Raw genomic sequence first — 24,717 nt, 5'->3', positions numbered from 1 at the left:
TTAGAGTTACCCTGAGGTCTCGGAACTCCCAAGACCATCTCCAATTATTCCCTTAAGGTTTGTAGATGATGAGCCCTAACCCACAACGCACCACACTCCGGCGACAAATTATCCGATGTGCTAGCTTTGTGTAATTTTGTGAGGTTTAAACACTACCACCAGATGACTATGTACAATACAAGCGATATATCTAACAATACAGAATGCTTCTACAAATCGCCTAACATGTGTCTATAATATTCTGTCTAAAATGGTCTAGATAAATACCCCCCGCCTTTGCCATCCCAATCTCCACACAACTATCCACGTAATTATAGCTACTACACAACTTGTCCCGGTGACCAAAAATGTGGCCTGGTAGCAGCTAAATCCGTAACATAATCGCTCGCCGTACGTATGGTAGTCGTAAATCGCGGCGTATATAAGTTCATAGAAAATGGAGCCCACCGCAGGAAAGACAAACAAAACACCCCAATTAGTGCCAAATCGCTCTGCGCCCCATACCAGTGACACGACCGTAGGCGCTAAAGTAAAAATCGCGCCATAGCCCGCGCCAAGCGAAGAGCTTACCGCCCAAAACCACCAGCCATTGCTAACTTCAAGACCACCCAGTCCAACAAGAAAGTGGCCAAATACCAAAAGTGACGCAAAGAATAGCATCACCCACATGCGACTATATCGTCGCCCTTCTTTTGAAGAAATATAATCGGAGCCAATACCTGCAATAATGCGCATCGAAGCGGACGAGAACGATATAATAGAAACGTTCGTAGCCGTGGAAGGACCGGGTGCTGATAATGACCGTATTATACTACCCATGTTGTTGAGAAACATTTCGCCCGGTCCGATAGTTGTGAATAGCCCCAGGGCAGCCCCCCACGCAGTCCAATCTTTGGCAAATGCCAGAACCATCTGCTTTCGTGTAAGCAGAATCGTCTTACAATCGTCCTCGTCGTCTACATCAACACCTCCTGCTCCTAAATTAGCAGCACTGCTTCCAACCCGCGGACTAAATGGCTCACTTCCATCGTCATCCAGTAATGGTGTCTCCTCATCAGATCCAAGCTTAGCCGCTGTACGCTGTAGCTTCTTGGAAGAAGCAACTAGAGAATCTGGACGATAGCCAAAATGATATCCCGCTGTGGCAATAAGCCCGACTGTAGATAAGAATACGGCAAAAAATGCAAACAGCCCCGGCACGTGAACTTCTCCAGACTCTCTATCCATAAAGAACGCTGCCGCGACTTGCGACTGCCACAGACTTGAAAGTCCGTATGCTGTAATCGGCAAGCCTAGCGCTAAACCGCGGTTTGAGGTGAACGTTTTGGCGCACGTGGTGATAGAGCCAAAGTACATGCATGCCGTGCCGCCACCGATAAGAAGAAATGATATCATCATTGTAAAGTAGGGGAGGTGAGCAGCGTATGCCCACGCTGCTAGAGCATACGCTACTCCAAACAAGATTGCCGAAAGTAAGGAAAGAACTGCTGAGCCGTACATATCTGCCGATATGCCAACGATTCTATAGCAATGAGTCCTGGTCGAGGATAAGGTAGAAGCAATAACATACGGTGTAGTGAGATACATTCCCGCTTCCCCGAGGATGGACAACAGGTTTACTTGTACTTGTGAATATCCCATATGCGTTTGAAATTGTGGAGCATATAGGGCAAAAATCATGATTGACCCAGCGCAGATGCTAGCAATGACTTAGTACGGCAACTTCGTTTCCTCCACTGGAGACGTACCAGCTTAATAACGCCGACGCATATGTAATTCCCTTTTGCATCTTCGTTCTCCGAGCTGATGCTTTGCTGTAGCCGGTATCATCTTCTAAAGTAGCATGCTCCACAGTCGTGAATTCATCGGCCGCCACGATACTTTTAGAGCTCTGCTTGGCTGGCTGCTCCAAGAGGTCAGCCAGCGCCACGTCCGCTTCTGCCGCTACCGTCAGCGGATCCTCTTCAGGACGCTGTAGCGGGTGTGTAACCACCATCAGTAGGTCCTGAGTATGGCCCTAACGTGCGAATGTATGGAGAATGCGTTCGCGTGCTGAGGTAACCGCGACCTCGAGCAATACAGCTGCTGGGTAAGGGTCATGTTTGAATTGCCACGCTATCTCGTCTATATAGGTCCCGTAAACGCGGTGACTCATTAAGGTTTCAGCTGGCCGCAACTGATAGCGATTTCCGACGCTCGAGCCAGAATGGGGAGCTAAATGAAGCGCCGCATTGACAAAGCTTAAGACGCCTGCCCGGTAATGCTAGTTATTTTCGATTGCTCACTTTGGCTCCGGCCTACGTGCTCTGGCAAAGTAATACTGTTGTCCTGGATGATGAATCGCAACTCCTGCAGCTGACTTCTTTAGGTCACAATTCAAAAGAATAGTTGAGTATACAGATGAATAATTAGACCCATCGCGGAATTTCGGTGTCGGCAGAGTGACTGGAGGAAACTGGAATTGGAACGGCGCAATTGTCGCAGGGATATGGCCAGCACAATGGCCCCAGTGGACTCATTGCCAGATGAGCTGCTAGAGAAAATTGTGGGACTTCTTGTCCCTCCATTTTCGACGTCTGCTCCGCCGCCGCAGAAGCGGAACATGTTTTCACTGGACAAAACAAAAAACAATAGGCGCAGTGCAAAGCCGGTGCTTGATGCGCCAAAGAGTGTTGGTATGGCCACGTCGACTGTCTCCTCGTCACGGTCGTCGACGGATTACGGAGACTTGAATAGTTTGGCAAGAGTGAACAAGAGACTCAATTTGATCGTTACTCCGATTCTATACCAGAACGTTACGTTACGTGTCACCGAGGTTACTCATGCTCACGAGCAGCTGCTCAAAGCTGTCCGAGGGTACGAGAAATCTTTGTCGTTATCTGCAAATGATGTGCTAATATTGCAATAATCGTTTAGGCAGACGGGAGACTTCATTCGTGCAGTGTCAATACGAGATCCAGATCCAGTTGCCCACCCAAGGATCATCACGCCAAATTACCGCAATAATCTGATATTCGCATTTTCGAACTTCCTTGTACATTTTTTCGAAGCTTTATCGGAACACTCTTCTCTTGTGTCCTTTCATTGGAACGTATTCGACACGTTGGTGATGCCTCCAATGTTCATGGACTTCCTCCCACCTGATATTCAGGAATTCACACTAGACCAGGGCAGAGTCATTCCGGTTGCCATATACCCAAATCTCCGCAAGTTTGTGTACCGAGCTCATATGCTCTCGTGCACGTCAAATTGCGTCTATGAGCGACGTATCAGCAGATTGCTTTACCTTAATTTTGAAAATATGAGGTATCTGCAGCTACAGAATGTGAATCTCGCCGTTTGTTTCGAATTTCGATCAGCATATTACCAACCATCCTCATTCGAAAGCAGCCAACCACATAAAGTTGTGGCCTCGACGTCGGCGCCAGACGACGAGGAAAATAACCGGCTGGCGTCTACGGCAGGGCATTCATCCATGATTTCGGCCCCGGCAAGGTCGGTCTTGCTTGCAAATTCACATCTGTCATCCGACAACCATGTGCATTCGACGTCAGGTTCATCTCCAACATCACCAATCTCACACGCGTCACCTACGTCTCCAGCTGCATCAAGCAGCTCGCTCCTCTCTCCAACCTCCTCAGCCCCGTCGTCCCCATCGAACTCGTCAACTGCAGTCCACCCGCCAACAACATCGCCAACTCCTACCCAGCCGCCTGAGTCGGCGCAGGCAACAAGCACTCCATCGGTATTCTTTCTCTCTCCGCCAGTACCATCGTCACACAAGGCCATCGTCTTCCCTAACCTTGAAACCGCTTACTTCACGGACTTTTTCACCGCGTCGTCGGTATCGTCGTTCACTTGCGAGTGGCTGATCGACTTACTAAACGACCACCGAAATAATCTGGACCTGACAATTAAATATGCGAGCAGATGTGTCGGCAAAGACGCGATTTTTGTGCGGGAATGGGGTTTGTTGGTACCCGATCCCGACGTAGTAGGAGTAAACGGACAGAGACTCTCGGACGAAGAGTCATTTAGGCGTGCCGGTTGGGCTAGTGGGGTGAAGACTGGGACGTGGAAAGGCTGGAACTGGGAGTATTCTACGATCAAGGGATGGACTATGACAACTACAATTGGACAGGATTATAATATAAGTAGGTAGTTTGCCAGGATGAATGATGGCTTGTACGGTATATTTGGTAGATGGCTCATAGTATTTGCATTTCGGTACATACGAGGATTAATGTGAACGGTATACTTGGACTATCTGTATGTCTATTTAATTAATTATAGAATTACGAGTTTTCGGGCGCATTATGTCCAGCATAAAGGCAGTAGTCCAGCGACAATCGAAAGTTTCCTAATCGCATCTGCAACTGTACAACCATTTTTGTATGATATGTACATTGTCTTATTTGTAAATCAACGCGACACCTTCATCTGATGCTGTAATAATCGTCCGTCCGCCATCCGCCAGAGCAAATCCAAGAACACCGCTAGAATGACCGGTGCCCTTCCACAACTGCTCTCCCGACCGCGCATCCCATTTCCTGACCGTACCATCCATCGAGCTACTAATCAACTCTGTCGTTCCCGGAACGAACTCAACCTTCGTAACCGCCTCACCGAGGTCCAAAGTTCTCCGGACTCGCCACGACCCAGTGTCAAAAATGCAAATGACACCGGCAACGAGGCCGACAGCTAGAACGCTCATCGCCTCGCACCATGCGATACCCTCGACTGATTGCTCCTCCTCGGGCATGTCTGTTTTCGCGGTCGCACCAAGCACGTCCACAGTCGCGATGATGCTTCCTGTTCTGGTTCCCACTATCGCGACCTTACCGTCGGCAGCGCCGATCGCGACCGATGTCCCGGTGGGATGTAAGCTCAAGTTGACCCATGGCGCCTCGTAATGGAATTGCTGAGGCGAAATTTTGTAGTTCTGCACTCCTGTCGGTATGCTCCACGAAATCAGTGTCCCGTCGTCCGAGATCGTCAGCAGATTGATTTCCTCCTCGCCGTCGTCCGCAGCCGGAGCGGCAGCAGGGATAAACACGCCCGCAGTGCACGAGCCGCTATGTCCATACAATACTGATAAATGCTCGAATTTAGGCGCGAGACTATATACCCAAGCCGAGCCATTACTCGCGCCGAAAGCGAACAGTGGCTGGGTAGGATGAAACGTGACCCAAGTAACTTCCTCGACTTCCTCCACCGAATCCCTGAACTCCCATTTCTGCCCACGAGCACGAGCACGCCATATCCGGACCCGACCATCCATGCCACCGGTTACTAGCCACTCTCCATCGGGCGAGAACCCACCCGCGACCAACGAATCAGTGTGTCCCGACAACTGCGTGACGAGTTTCGGGGGGACCGAGTTGGACGTCCATACGTATCCCCTGTCATCACCACCGCCCGTGACGACTAGCGGTACCTTTGGATGCGATTCAACTAAGAAAATTGAGTCTGTGTGTTTGTCAAAGTACGTCAGCGAGTTGTTGGACATATCAATTTCCTCGTCCTCGTTAGTCGCGTCGGGTTGGTGTTGGTCCTCGTTGTCGGAGACATCAGACATCGGATGGTCTTCCTCGTTCTCGTCGTCAGGAATAATGTCTTGTGCCGAGCTCGGGTCGAAATAGGACTCTTCGTCGTCGCTTGGGACGCCACTGCCCTGTTCGGAGTTCATGGTTGGAACGATAGGATTTGCACTCAAGTCCGTGCAACCCGGATCCAGATAATGTAGCAGACTCTATGAATCACAATATGGCGTATGAGCCACTCGTCGGAAGGTTATAGATGTCTTGTCCGAGGCAAATGACAGTTTGGCCGAAATCGTGAATTATCTAATCCAACAGTGCCTCGAAACTTTTTCCTTGGGAGCTGACGAAATCACGGGTGTCCTTCCTTAGTTAGTGCGGCTGTGCTATGGTGGAATACCAGTTATAGCACCGAATGGATTAAAATGTGCACCGTCATCTTCATTAGTGTTTCCACGGCAATGCGTTCCATGTATATATTATAACAACAGCAATGAAATGAAATGAACATAAATTGATGCAATACCATCGTTTGCAGCACCCATGAACAGGTCTTTCTGGAAAACAATCGACAGGCAATCACGATCCATTCAGAATACGCATAGAAGCAAGTACCGACTAATAAAATTACTGTACACAACACTTATCGATTTTTACCAAAACAACGTCAATAACGGAGATTACACTGTAATGCTTGTAGGTGGCATTAATGTTTAACGAGACCGTTTAGTAAAGAATAGATAGAATGACAAGAAACCAAACGGCTAATAATGAGTGATTGCAAACGCCCATCAGTACGGGTACGTAGTGTTCGACAATTAGTGTTCTAATATAGAGAGGTTGCCTGTGATCACGACGTTCTCCAGAATGCTTCCGTTGGGAATGTCAATCTTCTGGCCATCCGAGCAGACGATAATGACGGTGCCCTTCAACACGACGCCCTTCCCAAGATTGACATTACCCGTGATGGTGAGATGGTCGAGCTCGACAATCTTGGGCATATGTGGAATTCGTTTCTGGAAGTCTGAGACCTTCTTGAAGTGGCCACCAAGCTTGATAAGAGGAGCAGGGCCAAACCTACCCGGCGAGACCTCCAAGGAACCGTGCGCTAGCGAATACAGGTCTGACTTGACGAGGAGCAAGTCAGAGCAGGTCTTCACTGGAAGGAACCGGCGGCGAGGAACATTGACACCGTGTGCGCTCTTGAAGTGGCGGATGGCAGCACCGACAGCTGTCTCGAGTTGGAGAACGCTGATATCTGATTCGGCCTTGCCGACCGAGATGGTCTTGGAGTTGGGAATGATCTCGAGTTGAAGCTCGTTGTTCTCAACGATGCGCTTCATGGCGTTGAGACTGATCCAGATGTTGTTCGTGTTGAAGTACTTGAACTTCTTAAGGGACTTGAAGTCCTCGGTGTGGTCCTTGGGAACCTGGGCAATTTCAAGCAGCCGGACAGACCCGTCATAGTCGATAATTGTACCGCCCTTTACATCAGCACGTGTTTTATCGGTCAGCTCCATGATGTACTCAGACTTAGATTCGACCATGTGGGACAAGATTTTGAAGTCAACGACAGCACCAAGATTGTCAGCATTGGAGACGAAAAGGATCTCCTTGCCACGCGAAATGAGCTCGTCCAAAACTCCAGAGTTCTCGAGAGATTCAAATAAGTCACCGTGACCGGGAGGATACCACGAGTCAATTGGCGCGTTGATATCCTTAGGGACCGGTAGTAGCGAGTCCTTGTATACTCTAGGGAACTGAGACTGGTTGAAGGTGATGATCTCGATGTTGTGGCCCTCGTACTTCTTAATGATAGACTGGGTGTCATCGTCCGTGTTGAAAGAGTTCATGAGAACGAAGGGGACGTTGACGTCATACTTGCGGTTGAGATACTCGATCTGTCGCACTGACAAGTCCAAGAATGACTGACCCTCGCGGACTTCAATGACTGACTTGGGACCAACGCAACCCATGGACGTCCCAAGACCACCATTGAGCTTGAGCACTACAAGCTTCGAGAGGAACTCAGTGGTGACGCTGTCAGGGAGGTCATCATAGCAAATGACCTGTTCGGGATTTGGAGGCTGGATTCGATCCCAGTCACTGATCGTGTTAGTTTGAATTGTCAATTAGACTAATGTTGATGACATACACAGCAGTTCCCTTGGCCTTATCGGTTAAGTAACGACGAAAGAGAGAAAAGAAGGCGTCCATCTGAGTTTCAAATTGCTGCAGAAAGTTAGCATGGCACGAAGCATCAAATTGAAGGCGTCGCAGTGTGTGGGTTTAGACCGTGCAGAAATGGACTCGATTTTGGCGTAATAATCAGGCCAGCAGAATGATCGGCATAGCACCAGGACTGGTGTACGACGTAAAATACAGATCATTCGTTGTGGAAATGCATCAACGGGGCAATTGAGGTTCTCCAGCGCTTAGTTTTAACATTGGCGGCCCTAAGAGTATTGCCAAACCGACTAACACCAGTCGGTGGCACAGCACCCCACACAAATGACGACGTCGTGACAGAACGACATACCTTTCGCATCTTCGGATCGGGAACCGTGTCGGCGAGCTTGTTGAGCGAATTTCGCATCTGGCTGGCGGCAATGGCAGTTGATGTGTTCTCGAATTGCTATAACAACGCACAAGTTAGCCCTCAATAGACTAGCAAACGGCGCAGAACAATTAATATAAGAAGACCGCTTCAGGTCAGCAGTAGAAAACAAGTAGCGCGCACAAACGCGGCTGCCTAGCAGCAAAAGAGTGTGTGATAACAACTTGGGACCGGAAAAACTATCGTGGAAGCCAAGGCAGAAGTAGTAGTAGTACATGGGGAAACACTTACGAACGTGCTCTGACTCTTTGCGTGTTTGCGCTCGGAGGAGGCATTGCCATTTGTGGAGGCCATTGTGAGTGAGGGTCTAGACAGACGAAGTGGAGGAGAAGCAGGAAGATCAGGTTGATGTAGGGTGTATGTATGTATTATAGTGGGCGGGGTAGATCACCGGGACAGGTAGGCGGGCGTCGTGTTGTTGAATGCGTGCGTAGTTTCGCGTTGGCGCCCGGCGCCGCCGAGCAGCAAACAGCTGCCGCTAAGTTTGAGAGTACGTGCTGCGTCGGTCGCAGGCTTAAGCTCGGGAGCGGCCAGGCCACGCCACCGGGTAACCCCCGGGCAGCCAGGGGCAGCAGCAGCAGCAGGCCCAACATACTCACTACGCCTGTCGTGAGGCGCATCCTTGTCAGCAGGCACCGCTCGCGGTTGCGATTCACTAAAATATAATACACTAACTAGACACTAAAAGCTTACCCGGAGCCACTTAGACGCTGCTCTAGCTCATCTCTCGGTCCGGGTAACTCCGCTGGCAACCGTCGCCGATTATGCCCTAACCCTGATACCTTATCCGGGTCAGGCACGATTCTGTCACGTGCACAAAGCTTGTCAGGGTTAGGGAGATTCGTCTGGCTCGTGCTTTGGGCGCGTCATCTCGATTTTCTCGCGCATCGACGTCCTAGAATCAAGTACTGTGTCTGTATCCGCCCGCTTACAGGCCTCTATGGCCACTAGCGGACTCCTACCGTCAGTTTCCACGCTTCTCCGACGCCGATCCTGTCGATGAGCGCATTTGCGCCTTAGAATCGGCGCTCTGCTTCGAATTATTATTGTTGCGCCTACAGAGGTTATATATAGAACTCGACAAGGAAGGGGATGCTGTTTACCATGGGCAATACCTGGTATCTTGTGGCCTGGATGCCGTTCCTGATCGGCGTAGTCCATGGCGTGTCTATAGACTTCTCGTCCTGTGTCTCCAACTCTGTCGTTCGGAGTGGCACCTACTTTGAGTCAACAAATGTTGACGCTCTGTACGATGATGACCTGAATCAAGTCAACCTGACGATCACAGGCAATATGCATGGCTCGTTGCCTGATCTGAGTGCCAACACTAATAGACTGAGTATGCCGTCATCACACTGACTAGCTACTGAACTAACAGGTTGCAGCCACACTGCAGACATCGGCTTCGATTCTCCAGTTCGACCTATCCAACGCATACCAACGCTTCTGCTCATTCGTTGATAATGGATCATGCCCGTTCGGACCAAATAACGACATTGGGTTTTTCACGTCCTACCCTCTAGCGGATTCGTTTTACTTCGTGTCAGTAACCACTCTAGTGGCAGTCATTGATCCAACGGAGGCCGCTAATGTTGTGGCTTGTGTCAGGACCTCTGTCACACCGACCTTTGCGCCGTCTGTGTCTTGGGTCCTGAAGCTCATTCCAATTGGTGTCCTACTACTGATTGGATTCTCAGTCGTGCTCGCCGCGATCTACAACCCTTGGACCGGCACCAAGGATTTTTTCTCGTTCAGCAGTAATTACGGCCAAGACCCGGACACGTTGCGGCTAGTCACCCCAGGATTTGGCGATTTTCTGCAGTACTTACAGTTTGCATACTTGGTCGGGTCGTTGAATCTCGCTTTCCCAGGATTCTATCAACCCGCGCTGTCTTCAGTGTCCTGGGCGGCTCTACAATTCAATAATTCAGTTGCATCGCGTGACTCGAGGGATCGCAGCCTTAGCAATATCTACGCGGTCGATGGCGAGTGGGGTATCTCTAACCAATCGCAATTGGTAGGGATGGGTGAAGATACGGACGTTTGGACATGCTTCGTCGTCTGGTTCCTCGTCGTGGTTGCTGCTGTTGTGGTTATAGCGCAATCCTGTTTCCTGACGAAATGGATATGGTACAAGATCACGTCGCGTCATTCCGTCGACCTCAGATCGAAGAATTTGCCAGTGACAGGGGGAATGATTATTAGACTTTTTTTCAACTATTTTTCGCTACCTCTCGTCGCCTATTCGTCATTCCAGCTCCTCGTCTCGCCACATACCGCCATATACATAAGCGTCTTCGCAGGAATTCTACTACTAATATGGATCATATCGGCTGTGCTTGCAGTCCGTACGATCAAGCGCACGAAGCCGCAACAAGCACTGTACGACGACCTTCCAACATTGCTCTTGCTTGGTCCTCTGTACAACACGTACACGGAGCGCGGGTTTATGTTCTGCGCTGTCCAACTTCTATGCACATCCCTGCGAGGAATCTTCATTGGAGCCGTTCAACCTTCTGGAACTGCGCAGATCGCACTACTGGCAATTGTAGAAGTCGTGTTTTTTCTGTCTCTGAATGTATTCCGGCCTTTCCATCCGACGACAAACATGAATATCTACCACATGATCTTGTCGGCGATCAGACTGTTGACAACACTCTTCTCGGTCGCATTCATTCCAAGTTTACGCGTGGGTGATACGACAAAAGGTTGGATCGGATATGTGATTCTCGTATTGCACGCGTTGACCATCATCCTAATATTTTTCCTTCACGCATTACAGGCCATCATCGAGACTTTCGCCCGTCTAGCTGGTGTTACTGGACGGACATCTAACACGTTTGCCAGAGCGTTCGGACTGAGACAACTTGCTCGTCGACGACGACCTAACGAGAAGTTGGAGCCGGTGGGGATTTCAGGCGACGTCACGCTAGCCGATACCGAGGTTCCGTCTACTGGAAACCTTGTTGACAGATCACCACTGGACTTCCCACTGCATCCGTCACTAAGCGGCAATTTGTTAGATCGATCGGCGCCACCGATAAGTGCTGGTGGCAAGCCATCGTCACCCATCAGTCCAACGTCAGCATTTGCATATTACCGTATGCCGCGACGAACAAGACTAGCTTCCAGTAGAGCAGCAACCTGGAATGCTACCGATGAGTCATCGCAGACAGCGATTACACCCGCATCTGAGCTGTTGCAACAGCCGTCAGCAGCGTCGTCCTCGTCTCGAGTTCCTCAAGGGGGTGCTGATTCGTTCTACAGCGAAGCTGACGTGTTAGTAACTGAGTCAGTCAAGAATGACGGTGACTCGGATGTCTGGAAATCGGTTACTTTGTCGCAGACTCCTAAAAACGTCGACTACGCAGTGCGAGAGTCTGACGTGTATTTCCACGCTCGCTCAGCCACAACTACTACGCCGTCAGGACTATCCGGGTTACCGACATCTACATCTGTGTTGTCGTCTGCGGAACAGGGAAAGCGCAGGGAGCCGTTGTCATTTGCTCCACGACATTCGAGAAAGCTGGGCACAGGTCCTGCGGATCCTACCGGCGTCAGTGCTGGTGTTCGCGGTTGGCTTTCCCGACAGATGGATACTGCGGCTGATAAGCTTCGTATCGGTCGTCGCAACAAAGGCTTTGTCGTCGTACGGAATGCACCATTGAGGTCGGTTGGGTACGACGAAGAGTCCGGTCACAGGGTAACTACACTTGCTGAGAAGCGCGAGGAGGAAGACACTGCGGGCGTTGTCGAGAAAGGAGCGACAGCCCGACGAATTCCTAATCACAATGTTGTGGTTGACCAAACTGTGCCAAAGAATACGTACACGCCAATCATTCGATCGCCTATTCCACCTGCCATTCGGCGGCAGCAGCAACAACAACAGCAGTCACAGCTATCCCCTAGTCGCCAGGCGTTGGCAGCTGACGATACCGAGTCGTCGTCTGGAGATAGTGACAGCGATGATATCATGACCGGTAGTGACATGCCGCTCTTTTCGCTTTCGGATGAGCAGCAAGCGTCGCCAGCAGTGAGTCAGAATGACAACTCCGACGAGAGAGAGGGCAATTTAGATGCCTCTGCTGTTGGCTCTGTCAGAAGCATGCGTGTCGGCGACGCTATTCGAAGCAGTCAGTACAGGGCGGATGGGTTTGAGTCGGGCACATTGATCACATTGATCAACGACGAGGAGTAATAGTTAACGTGTGACGAGCATATGGTTTGAGGTTTTTTTTTTGTAAGTTTATCTCGCGTGAAAAAGTGTTATCTATTCCGGTTTGTCTTTGATTAGTGTATTACAATTTACTATGGTCTATAGTACTGGATTCCCGGATATTGTTACATTGTTGGTTTGATTGAATTCGTTAGTTATGGCATTAATGGTGTAGGTGTGCGGATAGGTTGTTTCGTCATTACTTGTGCTTGAGCGTGTCGTTTGCTGTATCAAAGGGTAATGGTATCGTCGATGGATCTTCTAGTAGCAAGAAAAAAGTACGTTCATTGGGATGTCCTTTGAGATGACTGTCTCTATTTCGATAGCTTGGAGCCTTGGTTCCAGATTTGACATCGGGGCTGGTACGCCGGAACGAGCACAATAACCGTTCCGGATTCCAGGAGTCACCGGTGTCGATCGCTGGGAGAATATGAAGGAGCAAACAAAGGGGCCAACTAACTGTATGGCAAGCTAGCTTCCAGGGGCTTGCCTATCTTGGGTCTGTTCTGAAGTCGCGTGGACTAGGGTTAGCGGGTTTGCACGTCCTCCGCAATACATGACTCGCTGCGTTAACATCTGCTACACTCTCCCTGCTACGTCACGCTCCACTTCATCCTCGTATCTCTCGACAACTGTCCGCCCTCAACACCATATAAGGTCTATTCCTCTCCGTCATATCTTCCTACAGCAAGCGCCGTCTTGTAATTATATCTATCGACCTGCTTCTTCCACCACTTGTGATCTGTAATGCCGTTTACGTCCAGTCTTTGTATGTGGATCCTCTCGTTGTGCCCATTTGCCCACATGCCGACCGTCGTTGACCGGCCCCACTTGTGCAATTAATACTATTTAGTCACTATATATTTGTTACAATTGTGTCTATGGATCTTGCGCGTTGTTGGGGCACTCTTCGGGTCAATGGAGGTGGTGCAATGTGCCAATGTAAATAGAATTTTGCGAGGTCAGGCTGACATAACTTTGGTATCCAGATTCGAAGGAATCTGCCGAGGTCCCGGTTGATGGTAAGGCACATATTCATTTCATCGCCTGCTCGAATAGCTTTCGTCAACTCTAAGTGCGATACCGCATCGCTCGCACTGTACATGAGTTTGTGGTTGGTCTTGGCAACAATTCCGTGCATGAACATTTTGGGGACAAATGTGCTAACGCCGCCGTCTTCTGCCGCAGATATCGACGAGGTCGAGGGCGACCAGCGAAATATTCTACTGAGTATTATTGCGTCATTGCGACCCGGATCAGATCTTTCACGGATCACGCTGCCGACATTTATCCTCGAGCGCAAGTCGATGCTCGAGCGTATCACTAACCAGTTGTCGCATCCGGATTTACTTCTCGAAGCACATGCTACTGATGACCCGGTCGATAGGTTCGTCAACGTCGTCAAGGTAAGTTGGTCTTTTGTTTGGTATGTGGTAGGATAATTGCATTCGACCATGTGAATTGCTGACGACTGGGATAAAATAGTGGTATCTGTCAGGATGGCATATCACGCCAAAGGCAGTTAAGAAGCCCCTAAATCCTGTCCTGAGCGAGTACTTCACCTGTTACTGGGACCTGCCCAATGGCACGCGGGCGTACTACATTGCCGAGCAAACGTCTCACCATCCCCCTAAGTCCAGCTACTTCTACATGTCACCAGAAAACCACATCCGGGTCGACGGCATACTCATCCCGCGTTCTCGGTTCCTGGGTAACTCCGCCGCGAGCATGATGGAGGGTGTAGGATACTTGACATTTCTCGACCGGACTGATTTCCGCGGTCAAACAGAGAAGTACGAGATCACGCAGCCAAACATGTACGCGCGTAATATATTGATTGGAAAGCTGAAATACGAACTTGGAGATCATTCCCTGATCAAGTGTCCCGGAAACGACTTGATGGCAGATATTGAGTTCAAGGTGAAAGGTTTTATCTCTGGCACGTACAACGCCATCGCTGGCAAAATTATCCGTCAGTCGAGTGGAGATGTATTGTATGAGATCTCGGGCAAGTGGAATGAAATTATGGAGATAAAGAACCTGAAGACTGGTGTCAAGACGGTATTTTTTGATTCATACAAGGCGCGACCTCAGTTCCCGCGTGTCCGGCCGATCGACCAGCAGGGCCCACTCGAGTCGCGACGGCTGTGGCAAAAGGTCACGGACGCGCTTGCAAAGACAGATCACACTACCGCCACGGACGAGAAATTTGCGATTGAAGACCGACAGCGCCAGGAGGCTAAAAAGCGCGAGGAGGATGGAGTTGAGTGGCACCCTAGACTGTTCAAGAGAACTTCAGGTGCACTGGAGTGGATTATTCACAAAGATATCGATACCGGTACTCCCGAAGAACAGTCGAAGCAGATTCTCAGTATTGTTCCAATCCTTGACGGACAACAACCCAGTCATGTGTTTGACATCCCTCCCCTGCATAAAGGTGCTAAGTAAGGTTGAAGATCAAAATTTAGTTGATTAGATGGAACAGGATAAAGTTACAACTTCATTTCATACCTGTGGAACAGTATCATGAAACTGTCGTCGCCGTGGTTTTCAAAATGGTGTCGCACGAGCTTGGTTATGGGTAGGACGTCATGGGAGTGTTATAGTAATGTTTCTTTTTTATACTTCTTTACATTTTTGTGCGTGTTGCGTTTTATCATTGGAGGGACTTTTCTGACCCGTCATTGTCTATTCTTCATGGAACTGTAAGTTTCGGCAAGGCATGTGTGTGATCGTCTTTTTCTATGGTTTTTAGAGGGTTATACAGTCTGCATATGCTTGACGGACTGGTATATATATATACGTTTATATTTATATTACATAGCCATTTTCTTGTTTTGCCCAAGTTTTGTGGTTTGACATGCAGTAATTACGTTTTTGTCGGTTTTGTATCAGTTTTGTTTCTTTCGTCTTGTTTTATGTATGAAAGTGCGCGATTTCTCCTAATTTATATTACTTCAGTAATTCTTTAAATTCAATTAGTTTTGAGTCATACAGATACATAGACACAGGTGCTTGTTGCAGAGTTTGTCGATGCGACCTTGTGAGTGTGACAGAACCAATAACTTCAGAATAGTCTAATCATGCAAGAGATATGGTAACCAGGCCAGCTTCAGATGAACCTCTAGAACCTCCAGTTATCAGGCGTAATAATGCACGTAATTTCATATCAGTAACAGGGGGCTCAGGAACACAGAATATGGTAATACTACGCAGCCCCAGCTGCAGCGTGTTTTCCCGCACCCAAAACGCCAGGATCACCGCCTCTACCAAAATAATAAATCACAACGCCAGCAACAACGCCGCCCAACAACACTCCGGTCAGCAAAATTCCCATCACGTTCCACAAAAGTTTCTGTCTTCGGAGCTCGGCCTCGAGTCTCCGTTCAGGCGAGGTTGTGGCTTCTGCCAACGGCGTCTCGACTTTTGAGTTTGCGCGGAGCCAGAAGCGCGATGGCGCATCGCGAGTGATGCGGCTGGAAAAAAGAGAGACGAGCGGGAAGACGATGTAGCGCCACCATAACGGCGTTTCATCGCCGTATCGATGGGACTCTGCAATGGACTCGGGCGGCTCGATCAGAAGTCGCGGACGGCCAGGCAGTTTCGGGCGCGCGTATGGAGCCGCGGTCGCCGGCTGCCACGACAGGCTGAGAAATACTGGCTCGGGAGGCTTGGGGATCTGCAGCGACAATTGCACCGGGTCTGTGAACGCGATGCCATCTAAATGGTCCTTAGCCTGCGGGGCAGAAACCTGTTGGTCCTCAGATGCTGGCGGGCGGCTAGTTGCCGCAGATGACGGACGCGAGACGTTACGCTCCTCTTCATCATAGTCCCGACTCTTGAAACTCACAATACTATCTACAAAATCAGGCGAAGTAAGCGATTGGTTGAGTGATGTATCAGAATCAGTGACCTTCTGTAATAAAATCGTTGGAAGACAATGATAACCGCCGGCAAAAGGAACGAGGCATTCTTCGTCATGCGAGTCCGTTTCCGGATAATGCGCAAATGGAAAGCTTCCAGATGTGCCCGCAGTGGTGGGCGTGTCTCCGTTTGTCGACCCGCAAGTACATCTTACAGGCGCACTTGCACCGTCAAAAAGTACAATAGTATCCTTTCCACAATGCTCTGGCTGGGGTTCGGACCTGCTTGGATCAGTTGTCTGAGCGGCCTGAGAATCAACCGATGCAGTCGCAGAAACGGACTTTTCTTCCTTCTCTGAAGCAATACAGGGGACTGATATCTCCTTTAAAGTCGTGTCCGCAAACTCGTCAAACTTTTCCCGGATCTGGATCTCGATATCGCATCTAGGATCCGCCAGCTTCTCAGCAATCGGACTAGCGTAATCATCCTCCAAGATATCGTAGTCGTCGTCAACTGTCACTTGATCATCGTCAAAATAGTGCTCGCTGGGCTCCGACTCCGACTCCGAAGAAATATGCTCAAATACATTTGCTCCGTCGCCAATCGTGGCCTGGCGCCCGTAATACGCAGAAGCGTAGTCGAAATTATCGTCCATCTCAGTTGGCTTCGACTCGATCGCCGTCCAGTTGTCGTTAACTGGCTCTGTAAAACTTCCAAACGCAAGACGTTCTCCTTCGTCTTTTGCGGCCGAACCGGGAAGAATTCCTATAGTTTTAACAATATCCACTTCCCGTGCTTCAACTTTCTTAGGCGAAGGGAGTGGAGAGTCGACAATGACAACTACGAAATCATTCTTGCTGCCGAATCTCTTAGGAGCAGCATCGTACTCGCCATGTCTGTTATTTTTGGGTTCGAGATCCTCTCCTTCAATGTGCGCGACTTCGCCGGGAGACGACGCGGACGTGGACTGACTCGATGAATAACTCGGCGATGCAGAATCTTGGTCCTCCGGAATGCTATTTTCAGAGACAGGAGAAAAGTTCGACTGCAAGTACATCATATTAGCACTAAACACATATCCCTGAGAGTACATGTACGGAGGCGACGTCGGATCTTGATCTTCGGAGGTCGGCGTAGCTGGAATGATCAATCTACTGGCCGACATGATTGAAATGTCGCGCGCAATTCCAACAGGCGGGTGCTGCTGAACAGCCGATGTCGGTTGAGATATACGGCGGAGCCGACAACGTTCGTCCATGGGCGTAGCGGGGCTCGAAAGCGCCGGGCTCGTGAGTGTATCCATCATATTTGCAGACTTGTGAAGCGTACGAGCGGTTAAGAAACTGGGAAGTATGCAACGTTGTTCGAAAGTCCAAAAATGGCCAGAAAGTGGAGGCTGTAAGTATAATGAATCCCCGTAAAAAAAAATCAATGTTGTTGGTTGGTGGGAAGGTGAAGAATAAGTTGGGCCGGCATAAAATTCGTGTTTAGCCCGGCTGGGATGATCTATCCCGGACAGTCTCCGGAGAGAGTGAACAGCACAGCTCGGCGCCGGCTTCGGTGCCTGAGTGGCTATCAGTCTTAGGTCCGCTGTATTCACTGTCAATTAATCTTCGCTATTCACTCTGTTGTCAACCGGACGAGTACATCAAAGTTGCGCCATCTACGTCCAAATTCCAATGATACAAAGCAGAATACAAATACAAGACTGCCTATCCAAACGCACGTACTAAACAGTAACTTTTGCACCTCAATAACCCACTCTATACATTTGGTTCCGTTCCTTCCCCATTCATGTTCTTGTCTGCTATATCGTACAAGTTCACATTTCATGATGCTCTTTTTATTCTACTTCACAGCACTTTCACTGCGCCATTTGACAAATTCCGTATGAAGGAATGAATGCTGATCCGTCTTAGAAAGAGTCAAATAATCCGACCGCGGCAAGTAACGTATCCGCCAGACGACGTTCTCCTCGGCTCTTGGGATCATAGTCTTGAGCCACCGTAGACTAGCGGCAAGGAATGCAAGGGCATCGACACCATCCCACTTCGTATACTGATTTGCGTATTTACTCTTTTTCACAATCCCTGGGATCTTCTGTGTCTCGAACTCTTCAAACGTTTGTAGATATCCCTGGTCTGTCCGGAAGCCGATGATTGCTTTAGGTACGCCGAGTAGAAACGACTGTGCCCACACCCTTAACAGCTTGTTCTCGAATGCACTTGCATCCCTGTCCGACTGTATAACTCGGTTCGTCTTCAGCTCGACGTAGTGGTCTAACGGGTTGTCGAATAATTTCGGGTCATTGTCGATATTATCTTTTGGATCAGGCTTGTAGTCCCACGCACAGTCTACCTCGCCAGCTATAACCATGCGTACGTCTCCCAGTCCAGTCTTAACAACAGAGCAGTACTGCGCAAAATTGCTCACCGGGTTCTGACTTCTTGATTCTATTTCCTGTCGTGAACACTCGTTCCATGGCTTCGGTATTGTTGAAACTTGCTCGAACTTATAGCCCCAGTATGACATTAGCTCGGATCGCTGATCTGGCGGTCTTTGTGTTGCGAGCTTATAAGGGAGATTCTCTTCGATGAACAATTGTTTCTGGAGAACGTTAGTTTCGTTCGCGTCGCCCTATTGGCAACAAGTCACGCAGCACTAAGAAAACCTCACATCGAACCAAACCGCGTTAAGTTCAAATCCCTCGTTCATACTATACGGCAGGCACAAGAGCTTCGTCACGATTCCCCGCCAAGTAATAATATCTCCTGTTGTCTTCTTGCCTGTCCTTTTCTCCAAGTCTACCAGCGCAAGTAGCAGTCCATCTAGGTGCTCATCTACCGTGTCGTCTCGTTTGTTGAACACACTGTATCCAGCAGATAAATCGATGCCGCCGCTAGCTGTTACGTCGTCCTGTAACAAGTAGAAATAAGAAAGGGATGAATCGTCGAAATGCAGATTCCTGCTTTCGTCATATGAAAATGAAGTGACCTCCCGAGGTTGGCGCATTGCAGGACCACGAATCCGTGCCGACGATATTGGCAGACTTAACTCAGGTACTTGTTGTCTCTGGCCGTACGGTGCCACCTGGGGTATGCTGTTTGTCCATGGCGTAGATTGGAATTGAGGGCGTCCTGCCATCCCTCGTTTACTCTGTGTTGGTATTCGCTACTGATAAATGTCGGGAAATGGGTATAGTATGAGTATTAATTCCGTTTGGCTTTGTGTATAAATGTACAGTAATAAGCGGATGGATGAATAGTGACGATGTGATGGGATCAAAGTTCTGCCGTCGTTAACGAAACAAAATAACGGAGGTCACGCGAAAGTCCCGCTGTGTACGTAAACAATCTAACCGAGTTATCATCAACGCCTATTCAGTTTTCTTCCTCGCTACGCTTCAATAGCCGGCACTGCACAGATCAATATTACGGCCCCTCGAGCAGTATCTGCCCTCTTGTACGCCACGTGTTATACATGGCAGTACATGGAATCGGCTATGCCAGTACATGATGTCCGACGCAGATTCCTGCGAGGACTAGTCTCCGGATCATCTTCCTCCACATCCACTGCCGCAACAGCTGCTGATCAACACAACCTAGGCGACGATTCCGGTATTGATACGGCTAATGCTCGTGTACGACGATCATATCCTGCGGCAGCAAATGCTATGCCTACAACCTCGATGCAAGGGGATACTTTCTACGGTTCGACTAGAGATAACGTGCAGACGCCAGACAACATGCCCGCACAACCTACGTTACCAGGCCACAGGATGCGCCGGAAGCTACCACACCGAGAAGGAGTACTGAGACAAGGCCAATACATGCAAGCTCAGTATCGTGGCCGAACCACTTCTCCAGGACTAGGCTCGTCACCACTTATAGAGCAGACAACCGTGTTAGATTACCGAAATGACATAGTTGAGCGAGATCCAGTAACGAACGAACCGAGTATGGTGGTATTACAGACTGATGTTCCTCTAAGTGAGGAGATTCAGGAAAACGAAGGTAATCTTTCCACAGTTAGTTATGCTCTTACTACTCTGACCTGTGATAGTGATGGAGTATCGAATACGAAAGCACTTACGAAACGTATACAGAAATCCAAAACGACAACACGAGGATATTAGTATGTCTCCGTTTTAATTCAAGCTGGCGTATCTGTATATCTAACAGAAAGCATAGAGGTACAACTCTTGGTACGACGCGATCTTAAAAGGATTGTACAGCAGCTCGACGAGGACGCGTGGATGTTCGAGCCGGACCAAGAGATGTCTTCTGACCTCGTGTAGCATAGAACGGCGTAACTATTGTAAATTAATCGGTTTCACTGTCAGCATAGTTTGCATACAATTTTTGGATTACTTTATAATAATTATCATAACATTGTATAGAGACGGAATTTGCCGGTCTAAGTTTGAGACGATAGCCTGGGGAATCATTGCTTTACTCTACTTGTATATAAATCACATTCATAATAATAGCAAGAAGGTTAATTAACACTTCGATACCCAACGTGTGCATTCGAAAGGGTCTTTATTGCTGCAGTTCAATAATTCCCAACTGCAATACAGGCCAATGGAGAGCCTACACTTACAAGCATCCCAATTTACAGTAGCTAATCTAGATCATTGCCTTGGATCTGTGGTCGGTTTTGACCACCACCTGACGGTCCCGAGAAGAGACTTCCCATCAAATCTTGCAGCAGATTCGCCTGATTACGGACTTGGATACCAAAGTATCGTTCGCCAATCTTATCCAACGATTCTTCTATCTCGCCTTCGAAAGCCTCCTTGATATCATTCTTATACCGAAATCGAAGACGCTTGAACAAATCTGTATTCTTCCGTTGGCACGTTCTTATTAGCAGCTGATAGAAATTTAGAAGCGGGAATTGACTAAACACGGTGATTTCATCGGCTGCAACTGAAGACACCTTTGGCTGAGTGGTACGCCCGGAAGCAATGAACTTTGAAAGATAGTGATCGAGTGCTTGTCGGGCGCCTCGTATATTGCCGACTGTTAAATAGCCCAAGACAGCGCGGGCTATGTAGAATGTGACGGTGACTACCTCAGGATCCTCCGAGAACCATTCGTAGAGTAACTGCGCGAGAACCACGGGACTGTCTTTCGTTCCTAGCAGTAGAAACTTTTCGGCATCGTACGGTAGATCCTCTTAGTTGTCTGTTAGGGCAACCCACCAAAGGCATAGCATTAAAACGTACCGCTTGCAAATGTCGATCCAAAAATGTGAAATAATTCTGGATCGCCGTAGCTAACTTCGCCGAAAGATGCTGACCACTGAATAGCATCTTGAACGAACTCTTTCCGCCGCGGCTCGTCCTCTCGAAACAGTTTGAATAATTGAACAACTCGCGCTAGCGTAACAATGGTTGGCTAGCGTCCTTATAGTACTTCAACTACAACATACCCTTTGATGCGCCGTCAACCGGGATCTTGGCAACCTTGTACGTGTCAATGAGATAGCAGGAAAGATCACCACCGCTGCCACCTTCACCGGCAGTTAACAGCTCCTGAGCACCATGGTATAACAATTCAATTGCCTGGTCATATTGCTGTGCTTTTATATATCGCGCTGCGACCGTTTTCAATGCCTGGTGAGCCTCGTAGAACTGATGGTCAGCAATCCTAATACACAACACTAGATTAGTTTATCTCTAGGATGACAAAAGCATTTTACAGCCCTAGCTCTCGACTAAGCACAAGATACCGCACCTTTGCTTTACCCTCGCTAAAGTCTTGTCGAGCTTACTTGAACTCATGATTATTTCATGTGATCTGGTGATTCAATGCTTGGTTCGTGGAACGCGGGAGACCAATCCGAATAAAATGTGGTCGGCCGGTGAACCTTGCTAACGAGCCGCACCAAGGACCATCTGATCCACTACGAGCTGAATTTTGGAAAACGGAACCGACAGGGTCGCAAATCTAGGCTTGGAGACCGAACCTGTTGATTAAACCAGTTTTCCATCCCGAATGACCCCAGCCAGGTTCCTGCTTCACGTGTGTGAGGTCAAGTCCGACCCAACAGTTTATTATCAATGAGATCCAAATATCTAGATAAACCATCGACTATATACCACAAACCCTGAACGCCGTTACCGATCTACCGTTCTATTTGGACGAAGTTACACGCCCTCTTTCTTCTTTAAAAGTCCTTTCAGCATATCAAACGAGTTCCCATCTGGTTGTAAGGTGAACTTCTTTCCGGTGCTAATGCCATCGAAAGATACCTCCTCCACAACCAACATACCATAATCCATAGAGATGCCCTTAATCTTTGCTCTTGTGCCACCATGCATTTCAAGTCGCACTATGGCATCAGTATGCAACCATCTAGCATAGTACATTTCTTCAAAAGCGTGGAAGCCTTGCACTTTGAAGATGTTGTACATCCGCTCAAACATCCACATGATCTTGGCAAATAATCTCTCAATTTTAAATGGCTCCAGAGCCTGCCGCACATCTCGTCGTCGTTTGACATTCGTCGCAGCAACAAGAGTATTAAGCGAAGTAGTGGGTGCCTCGTTCGCTGTGTTAATACCACAGCCAACAACGAGAAGGTACTCATTGTTCGCAAAGTTGCTGTTCACGAGAATACCCGCAATTTTCAGATATTTCGCAGGTAAGGGAGTCGTTCCCTCGGCAACGGCTTCGTCGTATGCAGGGTTGCGCGCGTAAACGTCGTTAGGCCATTTTAATCGTACATCCAGCTCATCGTATCCGAATCCATAAGTTCTAATAGCTTCGACAACTGCTAAAGAAGCAATGTACTGAACAAAGACCAGGGGAGCAACAGATTGGATCGCCACTGGGTGACGAATGACGATCGAGAAAGCCAGAAGACCTATCGGCGATACCCAAACGTTACCTCCTCGGCCGCGACCAGCAACTTGTACTGTTCCTACCGCTGTAAACCCAGTCGGCAGATGGCGTAGGAGCGACAGATTGCGATCTAACATGGTAGAAGTCGATGTGACAACTTCTCCGTACATAATCACAGAACCAAACGTTTGCTGGGGTGAGTTGGGCGGAATAAGTTCATGGTAATAGAGAGCATGATCGAAGTGCGGCGTCTGCTTTAGCGTTGGCATACGCGTCTTGTCGCCCTGGTATACGACAACATCTTTAATAACTTTGTTCAAGTCCTCGGGGAAGACATCTGTCTCTGAAGATGGAAGTTGCGCAGCGACGGCGCCCAAATCGAACGGTGAATCTGATGCCTCTGCAAACACAAACGTGTCGTTTTCACCGACCAATTTCAACTTCTTTCCTGTTGGATCCAGCGTATCTTTCTCGAGGAGACCTTCAACGCCCTTAATAATGCTCCAAAGAGACTCAATGTCAACTGGGTATCCAGACGTAAGATGAAGAGTCGTCGGAAGTGGAGGTGAATCTTCCGTCACATCCACATTCACCTTTAGGCCCAGCTTCATTAAGATCGCTTTCATAAAAGCAAGCCTGCGCGGATTGTCGGCGAGTAGCTTTTGCACTAGGTCACCATAGAAAGGCGGAAGCTGCGGATCCGTCTTTCTGAGTCGCTTAGGCGAAAATTCTGGATGAGGACCAGTCAAGATAGCCGCACCTTCTCCAACCTTGACGTGCACTATAGCAGCATCTCCTCCCTCCACTTTGACCTCCTCCGCATACCGCGCCAAAACGGTAACATTCTTATGCTTGAGCGAGTCGGCATCGACAAATACCCCGCCGCCATTGTAATACGATGCAAATTCGAACTCGGCATCTTCTTCAACGTGAGGATTACTTTCGTCGATCTGAAGACCGGGAAGCGCTTGCTTTACAACCCTGATCTTTGCCGCTCGAGCGCCAGACTCGGAATCGTATACGAAACCAGGAAACGCCGTCCCTCTGTCGGTCCCGGGATAAAATGCCAATTCACGTTGTCCGACCACCGCGTAGTCGGGGTTATTCTCTTCGAATTCAACCCTGGAAGATCCGTAGTAGCCACCGGCACAAAAGCCTAGATAGGCACCACCTCGGCGAACAAAAGATGAAATTTTCGAATTGCCATTCCCGTTAAGTGCTCGACAGTACGGCAAATCAGCTCCACCTGGAACAACGACTAGCGACGTCGTGGACGGCCATGGTTCGTTGATTAGTGTCGGAGCATCAATTGTCAATACGGCATAATTAGGCGACAACAGAGATCGAAGCGTAGTGGTGCATTGGGCGACAGACTCGACCGTCGTTCCAGGACCTGGTACCCCAATATTAGTTGACAATGGATCAGCCAACGAAAAATTCGAGATATATATTACCCGCGTATACTAGTACGTTCATTGCAAACAAGACCCTGGATGTTGGAAGAGTGGCTGTTCTTGCGAAATGCTGCGAGTGCCCCAAGTAGTGAAGTGAATGGGTTATCATCCAACGATCCAACAAATGAACGGCCAGGCCATTGCTTTCGGAAATCGGTTGTTGACTTCGACAAAG

General features: G+C 48.9%; 11 protein-coding genes across 11 annotated transcripts; 4 read left to right on the top strand and 7 right to left on the bottom strand.

Annotated features, from left to right (window-relative positions):
* Positions 1-11: 11 nt before the first annotated feature.
* POJ06DRAFT_243394 (major facilitator superfamily domain-containing protein) lies at positions 12-2,068 on the bottom strand. Its single transcript, XM_056186353.1, has 2 exons — positions 1,749-2,068; positions 12-1,699 (listed from the first exon to the last, which is right to left on the bottom strand). Exons 1-2 carry the CDS (start codon positions 1,994-1,996, stop codon positions 256-258), a joined length of 1,692 nt encoding a protein of 563 aa, XP_056047482.1. The 5' UTR covers positions 1,997-2,068; the 3' UTR covers positions 12-255.
* A 432-nt stretch (positions 2,069-2,500) lies between these two features.
* Positions 2,501-4,162, top strand: POJ06DRAFT_235006 (uncharacterized protein; the record flags this gene model as incomplete). Its single annotated transcript, XM_056185811.1, has 2 exons — positions 2,501-2,856; positions 2,917-4,162. 2 exons carry the CDS (start codon positions 2,501-2,503, stop codon positions 4,160-4,162), a joined length of 1,602 nt encoding a protein of 533 aa, XP_056047481.1.
* A 124-nt stretch (positions 4,163-4,286) lies between these two features.
* On the bottom strand, positions 4,287-5,895 carry POJ06DRAFT_11115 (WD40-repeat-containing domain protein). The gene has a single exon (XM_056184070.1). It carries the CDS (start codon positions 5,687-5,689, stop codon positions 4,412-4,414), a length of 1,278 nt encoding a protein of 425 aa, XP_056047480.1. The 5' UTR covers positions 5,690-5,895; the 3' UTR covers positions 4,287-4,411.
* On the bottom strand, positions 5,883-8,609 carry POJ06DRAFT_243390 (UTP--glucose-1-phosphate uridylyltransferase family). The gene is made up of 4 exons (XM_056186352.1): positions 8,389-8,609; positions 8,080-8,175; positions 7,696-7,772; positions 5,883-7,646 (listed from the first exon to the last, which is right to left on the bottom strand). The coding sequence occupies exons 1-4, from the start codon at positions 8,449-8,451 to the stop codon at positions 6,359-6,361; spliced, it is 1,524 nt and encodes a 507-aa protein (XP_056047479.1). The 5' UTR covers positions 8,452-8,609; the 3' UTR covers positions 5,883-6,358.
* Positions 8,610-8,953: 344 nt separating this feature from the next.
* POJ06DRAFT_298424 (uncharacterized protein) lies at positions 8,954-12,678 on the top strand. Its single transcript, XM_056190650.1, has 2 exons — positions 8,954-9,496; positions 9,543-12,678. Exons 1-2 carry the CDS (start codon positions 9,250-9,252, stop codon positions 12,353-12,355), a joined length of 3,060 nt encoding a protein of 1,019 aa, XP_056047478.1. The 5' UTR covers positions 8,954-9,249; the 3' UTR covers positions 12,356-12,678.
* A 675-nt stretch (positions 12,679-13,353) lies between these two features.
* On the top strand, positions 13,354-14,969 carry POJ06DRAFT_11076 (uncharacterized protein). Its single transcript, XM_056184060.1, has 3 exons — positions 13,354-13,487; positions 13,562-13,779; positions 13,859-14,969. The coding sequence occupies exons 2-3, from the start codon at positions 13,681-13,683 to the stop codon at positions 14,819-14,821; spliced, it is 1,062 nt and encodes a 353-aa protein (XP_056047477.1). The 5' UTR covers positions 13,354-13,487; positions 13,562-13,680; the 3' UTR covers positions 14,822-14,969.
* Positions 14,970-15,581: 612 nt separating this feature from the next.
* On the bottom strand, positions 15,582-17,543 carry POJ06DRAFT_235001 (uncharacterized protein; the record flags this gene model as incomplete). Its single annotated transcript, XM_056185810.1, has 1 exon — positions 15,582-17,543. The coding sequence occupies one exon, from the start codon at positions 17,541-17,543 to the stop codon at positions 15,582-15,584; it is 1,962 nt and encodes a 653-aa protein (XP_056047476.1).
* A 258-nt stretch (positions 17,544-17,801) lies between these two features.
* Positions 17,802-19,525, bottom strand: POJ06DRAFT_243381 (RAI1 like PD-XK nuclease-domain-containing protein). Its single transcript, XM_056186351.1, has 2 exons — positions 18,914-19,525; positions 17,802-18,844 (listed from the first exon to the last, which is right to left on the bottom strand). Exons 1-2 carry the CDS (start codon positions 19,379-19,381, stop codon positions 18,086-18,088), a joined length of 1,227 nt encoding a protein of 408 aa, XP_056047475.1. The 5' UTR covers positions 19,382-19,525; the 3' UTR covers positions 17,802-18,085.
* POJ06DRAFT_243378 (uncharacterized protein) lies at positions 19,526-20,735 on the top strand. The gene is made up of 2 exons (XM_056186350.1): positions 19,526-20,250; positions 20,300-20,735. Exons 1-2 carry the CDS (start codon positions 19,728-19,730, stop codon positions 20,386-20,388), a joined length of 612 nt encoding a protein of 203 aa, XP_056047474.1. The 5' UTR covers positions 19,526-19,727; the 3' UTR covers positions 20,389-20,735.
* POJ06DRAFT_243376 (uncharacterized protein) lies at positions 20,736-22,147 on the bottom strand. The gene is made up of 4 exons (XM_056186349.1): positions 21,979-22,147; positions 21,674-21,891; positions 21,468-21,620; positions 20,736-21,417 (listed from the first exon to the last, which is right to left on the bottom strand). The coding sequence occupies exons 1-4, from the start codon at positions 22,023-22,025 to the stop codon at positions 20,861-20,863; spliced, it is 975 nt and encodes a 324-aa protein (XP_056047473.1). The 5' UTR covers positions 22,026-22,147; the 3' UTR covers positions 20,736-20,860.
* On the bottom strand, positions 22,148-24,680 carry POJ06DRAFT_243373 (biotin-protein ligase). Its single transcript, XM_056186348.1, has 2 exons — positions 24,543-24,680; positions 22,148-24,481 (listed from the first exon to the last, which is right to left on the bottom strand). Exons 1-2 carry the CDS (start codon positions 24,649-24,651, stop codon positions 22,392-22,394), a joined length of 2,199 nt encoding a protein of 732 aa, XP_056047472.1. The 5' UTR covers positions 24,652-24,680; the 3' UTR covers positions 22,148-22,391.
* Between the last annotated feature and the right edge of the window lie 37 nt (positions 24,681-24,717).

Source organism: Lipomyces tetrasporus (assembly GCF_029532465.1).
Source record: "Lipomyces tetrasporus strain NRRL Y-64009 chromosome Unknown POJ06scaffold_1, whole genome shotgun sequence".
NCBI classification, from domain to species: Eukaryota; Fungi; Ascomycota; class Lipomycetes; order Lipomycetales; family Lipomycetaceae; genus Lipomyces; species Lipomyces tetrasporus.
This window is presented reverse-complemented; position numbering and strand designations above follow the sequence as displayed.

What these genes read in the sequence shown, in the direction of transcription:
- POJ06DRAFT_243373 (XM_056186348.1), bottom strand. Translation starts at nt 24,651, where the DNA reads ATGATAACCCATTCACTTCACTACTTGGGGCACTCGCAGCATTTCGCA. An exon ending in GAACGTACTAGTATACGCGG is followed by an intron (nt 24,482 to 24,542) that starts GTAATATATATC and finishes TTGGGGTACCAG; the next exon opens with GTCCTGGAACGACGGTCGAG.
- POJ06DRAFT_243390 (XM_056186352.1), bottom strand. Translation starts at nt 8,451, where the DNA reads ATGGCCTCCACAAATGGCAATGCCTCCTCCGAGCGCAAACACGCAAAG. An exon ending in CAAAGAGTCAGAGCACGTTC is followed by an intron (nt 8,176 to 8,388) that starts GTAAGTGTTTCC and finishes GCGTTGTTATAG; the next exon opens with CAATTCGAGAACACATCAAC. An exon ending in CCGATCCGAAGATGCGAAAG is followed by an intron (nt 7,773 to 8,079) that starts GTATGTCGTTCT and finishes AACTTTCTGCAG; the next exon opens with CAATTTGAAACTCAGATGGA.
- POJ06DRAFT_243376 (XM_056186349.1), bottom strand. Translation starts at nt 22,025, where the DNA reads ATGAGTTCAAGTAAGCTCGACAAGACTTTAGCGAGGGTAAAGCAAAG. An exon ending in TTAGCGAGGGTAAAGCAAAG is followed by an intron (nt 21,892 to 21,978) that starts GTGCGGTATCTT and finishes GTTGTGTATTAG; the next exon opens with GATTGCTGACCATCAGTTCT. An exon ending in GGTTGACGGCGCATCAAAGG is followed by an intron (nt 21,621 to 21,673) that starts GTATGTTGTAGT and finishes TTGTTACGCTAG; the next exon opens with CGCGAGTTGTTCAATTATTC.
- POJ06DRAFT_243381 (XM_056186351.1), bottom strand. Translation starts at nt 19,381, where the DNA reads ATGGCAGGACGCCCTCAATTCCAATCTACGCCATGGACAAACAGCATA. An exon ending in TTAACGCGGTTTGGTTCGAT is followed by an intron (nt 18,845 to 18,913) that starts GTGAGGTTTTCT and finishes AACGTTCTCCAG; the next exon opens with AAACAATTGTTCATCGAAGA.
- POJ06DRAFT_243378 (XM_056186350.1), top strand. Translation starts at nt 19,728, where the DNA reads ATGGAATCGGCTATGCCAGTACATGATGTCCGACGCAGATTCCTGCGA. An exon ending in GGAGATTCAGGAAAACGAAG is followed by an intron (nt 20,251 to 20,299) that starts GTAATCTTTCCA and finishes GACCTGTGATAG; the next exon opens with TGATGGAGTATCGAATACGA.
- POJ06DRAFT_298424 (XM_056190650.1), top strand. Translation starts at nt 9,250, where the DNA reads ATGCTGTTTACCATGGGCAATACCTGGTATCTTGTGGCCTGGATGCCG. An exon ending in TGCCAACACTAATAGACTGA is followed by an intron (nt 9,497 to 9,542) that starts GTATGCCGTCAT and finishes AACAGGTTGCAG; the next exon opens with CCACACTGCAGACATCGGCT.
- POJ06DRAFT_11076 (XM_056184060.1), top strand. Translation starts at nt 13,681, where the DNA reads ATGCTCGAGCGTATCACTAACCAGTTGTCGCATCCGGATTTACTTCTC. An exon ending in GGTTCGTCAACGTCGTCAAG is followed by an intron (nt 13,780 to 13,858) that starts GTAAGTTGGTCT and finishes GGGATAAAATAG; the next exon opens with TGGTATCTGTCAGGATGGCA.
- POJ06DRAFT_11115 (XM_056184070.1), bottom strand. Translation starts at nt 5,689, where the DNA reads ATGAACTCCGAACAGGGCAGTGGCGTCCCAAGCGACGACGAAGAGTCC.
- POJ06DRAFT_243394 (XM_056186353.1), bottom strand. Translation starts at nt 1,996, where the DNA reads ATGGTGGTTACACACCCGCTACAGCGTCCTGAAGAGGATCCGCTGACG. An exon ending in GCGTCGGCGTTATTAAGCTG is followed by an intron (nt 1,700 to 1,748) that starts GTACGTCTCCAG and finishes AGTCATTGCTAG; the next exon opens with CATCTGCGCTGGGTCAATCA.